The 14,388-nt window shown below is 42.6% G+C and overlaps 1 protein-coding gene across 6 annotated transcripts in view; it reads right to left on the bottom strand.

Moving 5' to 3' along the window:
- LOC103476771 (EBF transcription factor 3) overlaps window positions 1-14,388 on the bottom strand; it is an 87,578-nt gene that overhangs the window by 13,737 nt on the left and 59,453 nt on the right. For 4 of the 6 annotated variants that reach the window (XM_008429335.3, XM_081616605.1, XM_008429338.3 and 1 more), the window contains exons 9-10: window positions 13,238-13,371; window positions 12,427-12,553 (exon numbers count right to left, since the gene is read on the bottom strand). In XM_008429335.3, the coding sequence (XP_008427557.1) occupies window positions 12,427-12,553; window positions 13,238-13,371 (261 nt within the window). The remainder of the gene's footprint in view (window positions 1-12,426; window positions 12,554-13,237; window positions 13,372-14,388) is intronic. The other 2 variants (XM_008429336.3, XM_008429339.3) reach the window with 1 other exon arrangement.

The following is a 14,388-nucleotide window of genomic DNA, read 5'->3' on the forward strand; positions in this document are numbered from 1 at the left end:
TGGCTTAATAGAGAACATCACTTCTCAATGTAGATATCATTTTCAGGAGAGTAACTCCGCCGAGCAAGGCGCTTCATAAATCAATGGCTTTCTATGGAGACTAATAAGAGCTGCCTGCCTCTATTCATTGTTCAGCCTGTAATTTGGCCCATCACTCATTACTCAGCATGTAATTTCAGCATTAACACCACACAGCTCGCTGAACCTGCTGAATGTATAAGCAAGTGAACGCAACCCCCAACAATTTCACAGAAACACACACACACACACTCAAGTTTGTGTACCTACTCTCATTTATTCATTTGAGTAACTTCACTTGTACTTAACCATGACCATCACCAGTACTTTGACCGGCACTCTTCAACCAGAAATTACATTCTACCGGATTAGGACTGGGTTTTGGTTTATACAAAGCCTGCTGCTCTTTGTTGGTGCTTTTGCAGGAAAATGTCTTAAACAAGTGATCTCAAGCACAAAGAGATGTGGGCAGTGACACAAAAGTCATGACCTAAGGATCATGTAGTTGGTTTAGCCCTACCGCTATGGACAGCCTTATTTCTTTGCAATTAATTATGGTGGATAAAAATTACCATTGGAAACAGGGCACTTTTTCATGAAACTGATGTATTATCAGTTTTATTTATTTTTATGTTTGCACACATGTGACCAAATATCCGTTATGATGTAAACAGTAATCAGTTCTGCAGTGGAAATTGCTTTTATGCTCCATTCTGCAACTTGGCATGTACAACTTGAAAATCTTCATTGTAATAACCTGTGTGTAATCTTTCTTTCACTTTGAATAAAAGATTCTTGAATATTATATTAATAAACACATTGTTTTTAAATCCAACTGCACAATTATTGGTGGGTGTGATGGTGAGTTATTTAAATGTTTAGCAGTACTATAGTGGGCCATTTAAGACTTGACAACATTGACGCTTTTGTGCCATTAAAAATATGTAAGATGAGTAAAAATTTGCTTGCTTTTTTTTTTTACCGCTTTTGTTATAAAGTGTGGTTCTGTTATCAAGGGCTAAAAAATGTATTCTACTTTGCTGTCTCTATACAACACAGAACCAATTTGGACGCGCTATCCCTCAGTAATGTCGGGTCAAGAGCTTAGATTTAGTTTTATGTGTTGAAATGGGACTCAGGACTTTATTTCCATGCCAACGTTTGACATGGACACTAATTTCCTATTCATTCAAACTTGTTCTTGCAATTGAACACATGCAGCAGTTGTGCTAAACGCTGAATACAGTAATTGCCAGCTCAAGCATGGTCAAACAGCAATTATGTACTCAAGCATGGACAAAGTGGGGGCTCTAATCGATATCACAGATCCAGCTTACAAATACAGTGGTATTCAACTCGGCAGTGCAGACACACCTGAATAAACCCCCCGCCACAGCTACATACACTGCTGGAAATCTGATTTGACATGTCATCATGTGTCGCAAAACGACAAAGGTCTGCTTCGGAATGTAGGGGGAGAAGCCATCTTCTCCTTAATAAAGGATTGATCTGCCATATTGATCTTACATGACAAGGCTGCAGTGAGGAATTTGCCCCCTTTTCTTTTGTTATTTCCACTCCCCTCCTTATCTTATGCACTGTGGCAGACCCGTGCAGGAGTGCGTGCGCACACATGCAAGCGTGTGAACGCCCGTGCCCCGCGTGGAAAACGCGTATGTGCTCGACGGCCCTGCCAGACCCCGCTGCTCAGTGTGATGTAAATTGTGTATGTGTAAAAAGCACTCCATAATCAGGCCATCCATCATCAGAGGCTGTCAGTGGGCTCTCTCAGGGTGATACATCACGCTCTCCTGTCCTCTGCCTCAGCTGGGGCCTGCAGAACCCGCCAGGCATGCTGGGAACTCGGCCGGACAGATGTACAGTACAGAACGAGACGGAGAACGGGAGAGGTGGACTTTTTGACGTGTCTTTCCAATGATAATGATGCCCTACTGTAATACTGTAAATGCCGGCCTAAGAACTGCAATGAATGTGATTTGGAGGACTTAGTTGGCACCACGCTCTGGTGACAGACCAAAAAAAAAAGAAGAAAAAAACAAAAAAGATATATTAAAACTTGTCTCAGTTGGTGTCAGGACTCAGTGCAGTCCCAGTTTTCCAGCACAAGGCATGATCTCCCCATGCCGGCATGTCGCCGTCTCATCTATCATGGAGATGATCTTTGTAACAACCCTGGCGTAATGAAATTGGTGACACAGACCGCCATCTGCTATTGATTTCATGCAAATGCTTTTGACAGCTGATGGAGACTTGCATTAGCGCTAAACGGTGCTGTCAGTTGATGAGTTGACAGTTTTGTAGTCATAGCGTGTAACACCGGCGCAGACAGACACAGACAATGTCAATAATCCTGTAAGAGCTGCTGATGATATATACTGAGCACTTATATTCAATCTGGACAATAAATGTGCAGTCGCTGCACTGCTCTGCAGATTTTTTTCTTTTTTTTTTTTTCTCCGTGCAAAGATTTCCTTTCATCCTCTGAGCTTTTACAAGAATCATTGGGACCACTCTCCTTACGTTTTCCTGCATTGACGTGCACGTTTCCACACATTTACCCTCTTCACCTCCCAGGTCTACTTCAGTCCTCGACACCTCGTCATGTGCTTCTTCTCACTCATAAACTTTGCGCTGCAATAAAGTGGTGCGATGATCCAGAGCCAAAATTTGTTTAGTCCTCCTTGACCTTCCAATGATAAACAGTGAAAGTGGTATTACACTCCCTCGCCCCCTTCACCCATTCTTACTCCTTCTGTAAGACTTCTGAGTCGCTTCGAGGAAACACGAAACCATCCACACACATCCCATAAATCCTGCGCTGGGTGGGGAGTCTAGCCGAAGGGAGGCGGAGGGACAGAGAGAACTATGGGAGGTATGATAGGGGAGGGTGGGTGTCGGGGAGCGGGAGGGGTGGGGGGTCACTGGCACGTTCCAGTCACGCCCGCTTCCCGGCCCGCGGCCAATCAATACCACTTTCCTGTTTTAGAGGCGGGTAATTATGAGGTGGAGAGATTGTGTGACCTCTCACCCCTGCTGCATTACTCGCCTGATATTAAGATAAATTGCCTGATTTTGGGTAAACATATGCTGCAATTCAAACTGTCAGCACTGGTTTGCTCAGGGATAATTTGTATTGATCTCCTGGCTTCTTCCCCATTTTGCTTACTGACCTCATGGATAATTAGAGAAAAAGAGACACGGGGAGGTAAGGCAGGGCTTGCATTTGAATACTTTGCCGGAGAGATGAAGAGCACGCGGCGAGGGGGAGGAGGGAACATTAGACACTAATAGAATTTTCATTTTCTCTCATTTTCTGCACAGATTTTGACAGGTTGCGCGTTTTGTTCAATTATACTCCTTATATCTGTTCACCCTGCCTGGATCAGAGATGCTTCGTGTTTTAATTTCCAGGATGATAGAAATTTTCCTAACTGAATGTGACAGCAAATATGTTTCAAATTTAACAGCTGATAACTTAAAGAATTATGGCCACATGCGAGCAGAATTAGCATGGTAAGTGGCAAAATGCGCAGACTTTACTGTGGACCGTCTTGAAGATTGGGAAGTAGAATATTTTTTTATGACTATTTCAGCAATTCTCTCAAGAGACCGAATGATCGCGTTTCAGAATATGAAGAAATGGAATGCCTGACTCCTCGTGCAGCTGCGACCGTATCGTTTCCTTCTTTTTGAGCAGCCCCGCATGCGCACTTGGCAGCCGTGGCAGGCCTGCAGTTGAATTCCTCCTTTTCTGGAATGCACGCTTCCCAATCTTATTTCGATCTGACGCCTCAATCTTTCCCCCCCTTTTCCCTTCATTTTCTGCGCGAGGTCCTTCAGCAGCCTCGGTCACCGCCACTTTACTTAAAATGTAGAGTGGATCGCTTGTACATGGCGTATGAGTGTGGTCTGCTGCTCACTTCTCCGTGTTCTCTGGAAATGGGACATGAGTAACCGCTCTGAGGGAACAGAAGAACATGGCCGATGCTGGCAGCCAGAAGTGCTTACATGGCAATACGGCAGTGTGTGCCCTCAATCTATATGAAAGTGGAGTGAACACGTGTATTGACTTACAGTATCAGGGTATAAACATAGGGAAATGTTTGAGCAAAGCAGTAAATTCAAGGGAAATTGTTCCTTGTTAAGTCTACGAGCCTGAATGGAAGCCTGCACAGAGTACTAGCATTCCTGCCAGCCATTACAGCTTATTACGATAACTCTATCTTTCCAGGAGATAAAAACCTAGCCTTGTTGCCATTTGCCAGCTATTACTTTCGCTAATTATACTTAACTGCTTCGAGCTTATCTCCACTCCTCCTACACCATTGAGCAGTTTTTTTTTCTTTCCCCCCTTAACACAAATTAGAGGTGGAGTGGGAGTTGGAAAGGGGGAGACAGATAAACAGCACAAGCAAGAAGTTCATTCAAGTGTTATTGCATTTGTGACTTGTCAAACTGAAGCCCAGTAGGCACCTGTAGTCTGTTACGCGAATGCAGATCTATCATCACGCAGAATGACCTCTTCCAGCTGAAATTCACCACTCTACAGGAATTACTTGGTGTCTTGTTATGGTATTCATTGCCCTTGAGAATTTTCTCAGTTCATCATGTTGCAGCCAAAAAGAAAAAAAAAAAGTATTTTATTGAGACTTAATGTAACAAACCTACACAGAGATGTATAGAAGTGTATAGAAGTCTAGTTTTTTTTCAAATAAAACTGAAATCCCAAAGGTTGCGTGTGAATTTGTATTCAGCCCCCTTTCTTCTGATACTCCAAAATAAAATCCAATGCAATCAATCCTCTCTTCAAAAGGTCACTTAATCCAATTAATTAATGTAATTTAATCTTGCTCTCCTGCGAGTGCCTCAGAGGTTTGTTTGAGAACATCAGTGAGCAAACAGCATTAGGAAAAGCAATGAACTCAACTGACAGGTCAAGGATGAAGTTGTTAAAAGTTAGTGTTAGGTCGGGAAGTCTATGGTGCTACTGCAAACCTACCAAGATGTGGGAAGAGTCCCACGGTAACTGGAGGAGCTGCAGAGATACACAGCTCAGGTGGGGGGGAATCTATTGAAAGGAAAACCATTTGTTTTTTCTTGCCACTCTTTATGGAAACGTGGTGAGAGGAAAGTCAAGCATTTTGCTTCAAGTAAGCATATAGAAAAAGTTGCTCATGTAAGATGAGACTAAAATGTAACTGCATGCAAAACACTGAGTGGCAGAAAAACTAACACAGCAGATCGCCCTGAACACACCATACCCACAAGGAACCAGGAAAAAGGGTGGTGGCAGCATCATGCTGTGGATATGCTATTCTTCAGCAGCAGAAGCTGATCATTGCTAATAGGGAAATCGATGAAGATAAATACAGAGCAATCTTGGAATAAAGCCTATTTGAGGCAAAATGTTACACATCTGGCAATAAAACGTGGCTCAAACCAAATCAGGTCCATGTTTCCGAATGACCTAGACATAAAAACCAATTGAGATTCTGCTGTAAGATTTTAAAATACTCTGATGCTTTTGTCTGCAACATGATAACACGAGAATGCATTTCAGGTCTGAATACTACTGCAAAGCACTGTAGAAAGGGCGAATAACTTTTCCATGGTGACTTCAAGGAATTAAAACTGGTGTGCATAGAGGGAAAGTAAAGAAATCAGAAGTCATGCTGCTGCTCTTCAGAATAGGTAAGATCCATTCAGAAGAGTAGAAAACATGCACACAGACGTGGAAACCAACCTATAAATCAACCAAACCAAGCCAAATTGAAATTTTCACAGCAAGCCCACGCAAAGCAAACCTCATCTGTTTCAACACTGACCATATCATCTCCATCCACTGCAGCCAGTTACCACTCAGTGATTCCATCTCCAGCAGTCTGGAGATGAACAGGAAATTAAAATTTCAAAGATCTGCAGTTAAGATAAATCAATGGAGACAGATCAATGTTCATTGAAATTTCATGAACTTTGAGCCAATACAGATGAAAAAAGCTCGACAGTTACAGTCTCCCACAGATATTGCCCCTGCAACAGATAAAATGTAATTAACACGGTTAAAAGGGAGCAATGTTACAGATCGCACATCCATAATTTCAGCTCCCTTCATATCGGCTGGGTTATTAGAAAGGTGCCAGAGACACCTGTTCAATCCTCTTAGATGACACCTAAAGCACGTGTGCCTCTTCTCCGAGGACGCCGGTGGACTCTCGCACATTACCGGCCCCGCAGAAATCAAATGGGCTCCCTTCACAGCTGATTGCAAGCGCAAATTAATATTGTAAAATGAAGATCAATACATGGACGGGGCATGGATCGATGGCGGCTAAATTACGGGTGAATTTTCCCCCTCATTCAAGATGAGTTGTGTTTTCCTCTCAAAGTCAATACCGCGCTGCCTCCCTCATTCATTTCTCAATAAACTTGCCGATGAATTTCAATCAAAAAGCGGCAGCGGAGGAGAGGGGATGGGGGTCGGGGGGCTGGAGTTCCTTTAAAGCCCGTCGGGTTTGGATGATGCCTGAAAATGGGGCAAGAAGGGAAGGCGGTGAAAGGAGAACAGAACATATTTCTGCCTGTCTGTCCTGTGGCAAAAGACTAATGCTGCGACTTGGTGACAACTTCCCCTTACCAAACAAACCACTAACATTTAAACAAAAAAGTGGGCCCAATTAAAAATAAATCAATGCATACCCTCTTTATTGGTAGAAAAAAAACACACTAAAACCTTCATTTTTTATTATTCTTTTTTTTATCCCCGCTCCTGAAAGATAACCACTTTCAGAAACAAGTAATAGGTGAAAATACTCGCTCAACCGCGAGTACTTATTTCAATCAATTTCCTGAAGCTGGATTTCACAGGTCACTTGCTGATAACACGCTGTGGAATAATGCCACAGTGCGCTTCTCAAAGCTTACCTGACAAGCTGCCTGACAGTGGGGGAGTGTGAGCACGTGTCACGTCAGCCCTCTAATTGGACACAAGGACCTTCCTCTGTGGAACCTTGTCGCGATGCACACAAGCTCGCAAGGCCTTCAAGCCCAGGCCCATCTCACTTGGCAATGAGTGTCTGCTCCACTCCTGTGGAGCTCGCGCTAAATACCAGCAGTTGTAATAAGACAGGCAGGTATGGCGATGGCTGGTGGATAACACGCCTTGACACATGCTAAAACTGTTGTGCCAACCGGTTACAACCCATTCACTGTGGAGATGACATTTATAAATGCCTGTGTCATCCTTTCTCGCTCCTGCGCTGACTTTCGTCTTAAAAATAGGCTTTGGAGAAAGGCTCCAGAACCCTGCGTGGAGCAGATTCTAAATACGCAAATGGAGTATGAAGTATTTGGTGCATTTGCAGGTCCTCCTCAGAAGCCGATCTGTTTACATACCTCCTTGAATGCCTTTGATTATAACATATCTTTCGGTAGGCCACACCCCGTCACTGACCATTCGCTAGTGAAGTACCAAACCCAGCCCTGCAGGACAGGAAATGAAAAGGAAGCTCTCCATCTAATCAGCTTGTAAGTCTGGGACTTCAAAGTGCCGGCAGGGCGGAGAGGATGGGCTCAATTCACCAGCTGGACGGCACAGGACCCTGTATCTGATGTGTGCCGATAAAGATGTCTTTGGTTGTTTATTTAATTTTTTTCACAAGAGAGGAGGGTCAAGAAAGGCGCTGCATTTTGTTCCGCCTTCCACGAGTGGAGCAGGAAGTGTTTGATTTTTGGATAGCACTATTTATAGCTTTGGAGAAAAAAGGACTATTTGCTAAGATGCAGTAAAAATCCAATGTACATGCATGTTTGTTTTGTTTTTTTGGCTTAATAAATTTAAAACATTTAGTTTATGTGTACTTTGCCTTGCAAAAGTTTTCATACCCCTATATATATATATATATATATATATATATATATATATATATATATATATATAATTTTTTTAATTTTTTTATCTTTTGTCAGGTTACAGGCAAAAAATTCATAGGATTATTTTCTTTATGAATAAAAGTGTGGATCTGCATTATCTGTATATTCTTTGATTCGATATTTAGAATGACATGTCTCTCATATTACAGCTATAAGTCTTTTTTGGGGTATGCGTCTGTCACTCGACTTATATTTAACCTGTCCACAGATTCTCCAATGTGAGCTGTTGATTTTTGCAGCTCCTCCAGTGATACCTCGGGCCTTTTGGCTGCCGTAATAATTACATTTTGCCTTGCCCAGCCTTTGGATTTAGGTGGAAGTCCATGTAGTTCTGCAATAATCCTTCTATGTTCATATGATGATATTTTAACCTAACCCTGCTTTAAATCTTAACAGATTATTTATTCTAAAGTACTCTAAAAACAATGCATGTTTCTTTTCCACTTCAATATTTTGCATTTTGTGCTGTTTTCTGTTGGTCTATCACATACAAATTCCTATTGAACACAACAAGGTTTGTGGTTGCTTTGTGACAAGATGGACAAATAAAGTTAACGAGGTATGAATACTTCGGCAAAACATTTTATCCATACAGAGAACCCACTTCAGCACTCTCAACCACTTCCTTTTTTATTCCCTCACAGGGTTGACATTTCTTGATCTCCAACGGTATTGAGTGAAGCACACATGACCCCTTTGTCCTTATGTTGATGAATGACTGCCTCATACCCATTTTGTCAGATTTTGGTGCAGTGGAGTCGATAGCGTCACCTTGACGAGGAAACTTTGTGATCCATCAGCCCTCAAGGCTGTCTGGCCACAACTAAGGCCTGGCAAGAGCAACTCTCTGTATGGGGGGCATCTGCTTCATCCAGAATCCTTCACCCAGTGTGCTGCAGTCTTGTGAGGTCGAACGAATGGCTCTTATTACTGCCGCTTTACAGTGGGAGGAGGAAAGAAAAAAAGAAAAAACACTTGACTTGTACTAATAGCCGGGAAGCCATGCTGGTCACCAAAGGTCTGAAGACGAAGCACCCTGTCAGTGCCCAGCTTGGGAAATTAGCAAATAATGTTCCCTTCCCCCTGACAAATATGTGACAGCTCGCCTTCGCCAATCATTCTCTCCTAACGTTATGATGCATGTCCTGGATCCCCACTGGAGGATACAGGCGAAGTTTACTGACCCTCAATTTACCCATGACAAATGGGGTCCCGGTAAATGTGCGTTTTCTGGGGCGCGGAAGGGGTTCATTTTAAGCAATCCTGGTTATGTGGATGTCACTGATTAGGATAAATAGCGGCTGAGTGTGTTAGGACTGCTTGCAGAACCATATTACCACAGGCCTGCATCATCGCTGGCCCTGGAGGGGAGTTCTTCATGGAAACTTGGCTGAGATAAAAAAAAAAAAAAATTATATATATATATATATATATATATATACAACAATAGCTCTGATGCAATTAGGAGTTTAAATTGGAAGAATTGTACTGTCAAATTTTTATTTATGATGTGCTCCTTCACACAGCTCTATAAGTATGCAGTGAAAAGGTTGGGAGGCAACAAATGAGGCTTAAAATTGGGACTCTTTGTTTAAGATATTTGATTAAGCCCATTTCGCAGCCGTTTTCCGTGCCTAATAAAGTGTAAAGCAAAATAAAATATCGACTCAGGTGCAGCCGTAACTTTCTCCTTTTGATTTTCCACAACCTTGCTGACAGCTGGTTCCCCCACTTCTGTCCTGACCAATGGATAACCAATACATGGATTAGACAGAGGACAGGCATGTAAGCTCCAGGGGACAAGGCTCTTTTAGAAGGCTGCAAAACAAACAAAAATAGCTTCTCACTCCTTTAAAAAGTGTCAATTAAAGAACATAAATAGGTTCCTTGAGGCAGTCAGCTACAGCTTAGTTAAGTTTTATATGGTCTGTCTGTTTGTCTCATTAGTGTTTTAAACATTCAATAGTCAATGCCGACAGGATTATTTGACATACGCTACAGGATCCTCTCTTTCTGAGAATGGATTGTGAGTTTTGGAGCCGATCCAGGGTGCTAACCTGACTGAGGACGTGTCCCTCCGCTGTTCCAATTGACTGCAGTCTCCTCCGTGTTGACTCTTGGTAATTTGTGATAATTTCTTAAATTGACCAAGTTAAATCTCCACAATTAGGGCGGTGGGGAAAGAGGAGTCAACATGGAAAAAAAAACAAAGTCCTCAGATTGCATTCTGAAGCCAAAAAGCTTTGATAGTTCGACTTTTTGATATACACGTGTTGCTCTACGGTGACGTTTGGCGCCTATTCGACAGCGCCGTGTCGCCGCACTCACTTTCACCGCTCGTGTAACTCCGATCTATTTCTGTGTGAAGGCCATTTGTTCAAGCGCTGTGAAAGAAAAAGAAAAACTGTGGTTTTAAAATGAGCTGTTTCATTTTTTAAGACACAATCCACTCTCCCCGCACTCAATTCGCTTTTTAATCTCCGACAGGAGCAGCTAACATCCTTTTCACCTCGCAATTACTGTACATATGGAATCAGTGGCACCTAATTCTGGCATTATGCTGCCTTTTAACGGTTTCGTTCGCTCGAGCCTCACCCTCCGCCGTCACACAATCACGGCGAGCCACTGAGGGAGAAGGGAAGCAAAGGAGTTGGACCTGTCTGTTGGTGACTTTCGCTTTTAATTCACCACACTAATCAATTGCACCACCATTGCCTCCAGGGGTAATTGTATCTTAATACTAACTGGAAGTGAGAAGGAGCCAGGGAAGACGGAGTGGAAGAATGGGGGGAGAAAAATCAACAAAGATAGAGGGAAAGGGGACACATTTCTCCAGTAAAACCTGATGGTAATCATCCCAATCCGCTTAGCCTCTGTGACTAATGGGGTCTGTTCTTAAGGGACCTGGCACTTTCACTAGGGTGCTATAGAAGCCATTAATGTCTTAACTTATACACCTTCTCAGGGCTGTTTAGTAACACACACACACACACACACGCATACACACCCCCACACACACACACACACACACACGCACTCGCATAGACTCTTTTGCACTCACACTTTCTCCCCCACTTCCATTCACTTTCAGACATACACATACACTTATGCAGTCACACTACACTCCTGTTTCATTATCCCGGTGTCTTGTTGGCCTCTGCTCCACTCCTGCTAGGGAGGTTAAACGCAGGAGAGCTGGGCCAGACTGCACGGTTGGAGGAGAAGGGGACCAACGGCTGTTTCTGGGGCTGGGGGGGGAGTAGTAGTTTTGGGGCATCAGGGAGAGCAAGGGAGACTTGATGAGAAACAGCTGCTGCAGGATGGAAAGGTCTGGATTGGGATATTTTTTTTGTTGGGGGGGGGGGGGGTTAGGAGTGGGGGTTGGGGGGCCCCCAGCTTTGGCCTTGCTGTGCTCAAGGCCAGAGCTTTTGCTTAAGGCTGAGGAGTGCTGCGAGGGAAGGAGGGGTCATTTCATTCTGCCCACCAGAGTTGGAACAGACAGAGGCTTCCAGGTCAGACAGGCTCTGACCCTCACAACCTCTGTCTACTCACCAATGATGACAGATAAGACCACCACTTCCTTCTGTTAGCCAAGATAATCAGATCTTTTACTTGCGGTGTGACACACACACGCTCCCTCTTTCGCTCACCCTCTCTGAACCACACTTTCTCTTACAAATTCATGCTGATCACACATGTGAATAACTTCAGACACACTCACTCACTTAACCTAGTTATAGACGTTCTTATTTGATTCATAAAAAATGAAACCACGCTTGACTTATAAATCCAGCAAATTACGCTAAAACATAATCTGTTATACTTAATGGCAGATATAAACGATTGGGAGAAAGATTTACCTTGAAGGCTTTGGGCTGTAATTTGGCATGATACCTTACCGGATCGTGGTTACTTAACATTCATCGAACCACATCACTTAACAAGAGCAGAGAAATTGACTCTAGATTACTTGACAAGTTTGGATTTTGAGAAGACTCTGAGTTAGCCATGCACAATATCAGCAAGGTGTTTAAAGGGAATTTTAAGGAAGCATGCTGATGTACGTTCAAAATGTCAACTCTGTAATCTCTTTGCCTTTAAAATATCAAAACGCTGTTAACATGCTCTTTCACAAACATGATGTGATGTTAACATTTGCTCTCGAAAAATATCGACTGCTCGTGGCAGAAGAACAAGGAAAAAAAATCTTGATTGCATCTCTTTTATTTTCTTATATTATAGTTCTGAAGGAAAAATCCAAATCAGTCAAAATCATTTTTGGAAAGGCTTTAAAAAACAAAAAGAGACAAGCCAGCCAGAACACCTTGTGTGCCGCATCTCTTTATTATTGGCTAGAATAGATAGTTGAGGTCTCCACCCCAATGACAGAAGGGAGATAGAGTAGAGTAAAAGATTGTAAAATACAAAGAAAGTCAGGAACAGAAGGTTCTGACTCACCAGTGTAGACAAATCTCCCAGGGGCACCTTTGCAGAACTGCTTGGACTTGTAGGACAGCGTGACTTCCACAACGCCGGGGATGTGCCGAGGGGGAGTCTGAACACGGATGGCGTGGGGAGTTATCAGCTGGATTACAGAGGAAAACGAAAGGAAATCACGAGTTACCGACAAAGAACAAACAATCGACGTTTGAGAACATAATTTCCATGCGAGAGGGAAAGCGAATCACGCTGCAAGGTTAAAATATATATTGCCGTCATTAGTTGATCCTGGAAGCTGAAGCCGACTGCTAGTCCGAAATTAACTCCAATCTCAAAGCTGTTCATGCAGATGTTATTTCATGAGCCTTGAAATCATGGCCACAATTGCATTTGGTGTTTATTTTACACAAAAGGCTTATGATTTCTTTGTACATGGAGGTGGAAGGTGGTGCACCAAAAATGACCTTCCTGTGCGAAACATTGACTAAGAACAGAGCATGTTCAACAAAACTTTCCATCAAAGTAACTGTTTTAAAAGTGAAGTGGTGTAAAAGGTAAAAATATATATATTACTTTGTTTTCAACAAACCACTGTTTGATTCATTTTAAGCCAGTTTTGTTTTACCTGTTGTTTCTCAGTACGTTTCTCAGCGGAGGACTATTGGAGGCGTACCACTTTTTAGAGCTATGTATATAATCATCACTGTGGTGCTAAGCCTATGTTTGTTTAATCCAGTTTGAAAGCATGCTTTCGGACTAGTTTCAGCATCCAAGACTGACTGATGAGAGCAAATCCTGAAGTATTTCTTTAACAAATGCTTTATCGTACCTCACTCCATACAAGCATAGTGCCGAACACGACTTGTAGACCATCGAAAAAGTTGTCCCCGATGATGATGACGGTGGCTCCTCCTGTGGTCCATCCCTCACTGGGGCTGATGGCCTTGATGCATGGGGTGGCTGCTTATCCAAGACAAAGAGAAGAGCAAATTCAGCACCCAGGCTTTGACACTCCAGCACATGTCTCTTTTCTCTCAGACACGTTACTGAATCACCTCTACGTTCAGCCCTGCGTGTCTTTTCCCACAAAGACATATCATGGAAATTGCCCCCAGAAAAAAAAAAAAAAAAATGATGGATTTGTCCTTTAAGGCACGAGAATCAAAATCATTTATCAGCCCGGTGGAGTGGTGTAGTTAAGCAGACCCTTCAAATGGTCCACTTCACAAAGGCTAAACGCCCAGGCTCCCCAGGAAAATGATTTGATGGAGCAAATTATGTGTCAGGGCAAATGTAGCCATCAGAATTGATTAAGCATGCACGGACATGTACAGTAAAATTTTAAAGCTGAACACATCTTAAATGAGTCAAGAAGTGGAAATGACAAGCTAAAGCTTTGCTGCTTCATGTTATTTCATTACCTTTGTTCTACAATACAGCGAAGGCACACTGCGTGTAGTTTCAGGTTTCATATCGTGAAATGCGCTCATGAATTATTCAGTATAAGATTTTTTTTTTTGTTTTCTTTTTGTGATCGATTCAATCCATTTCACATTGTTTATTACAATGCTTTTCATCTGGCATGACTTCTGCTGTGCAGCTCCGCCATTCATCAACAGTGGGAGTTGTTATTATAATCTAATTTGAGTGATCTTATGCTTCACTTTCGCTGTCACTTGATGCATTGCCTTAATATGGTGTTCGGCAAAACACCATGTTTACAACAGAAATAGCATGACAGCTTGCCATAAAATAGCAATATCAAATTTAATCTATTTTCATCAATATCTTATAATACGGCGTGAAATGCGCATGTTTTTCCCGCTCCTCAAAATGTGTGCAACTATTCCTGCAAGTTCTCTTTCTGTTCTTTTCTTTTTTCCTTACTCTCCTCCCACTGCAAGCACACCTCTAAAACCTCCTTTATCCCCTCCATCCAGTAAGTAAATCACAGTCAGCCATTGTTGTATGGATCACCTC

The sequence above is a fragment of the Poecilia reticulata genome, chromosome 15 (genome assembly GCF_904066995.2).
Source record: "Poecilia reticulata chromosome 15, P_reticulata-male-v2, whole genome shotgun sequence".
NCBI classification, from domain to species: Eukaryota; Metazoa; Chordata; class Actinopteri; order Cyprinodontiformes; family Poeciliidae; genus Poecilia; species Poecilia reticulata.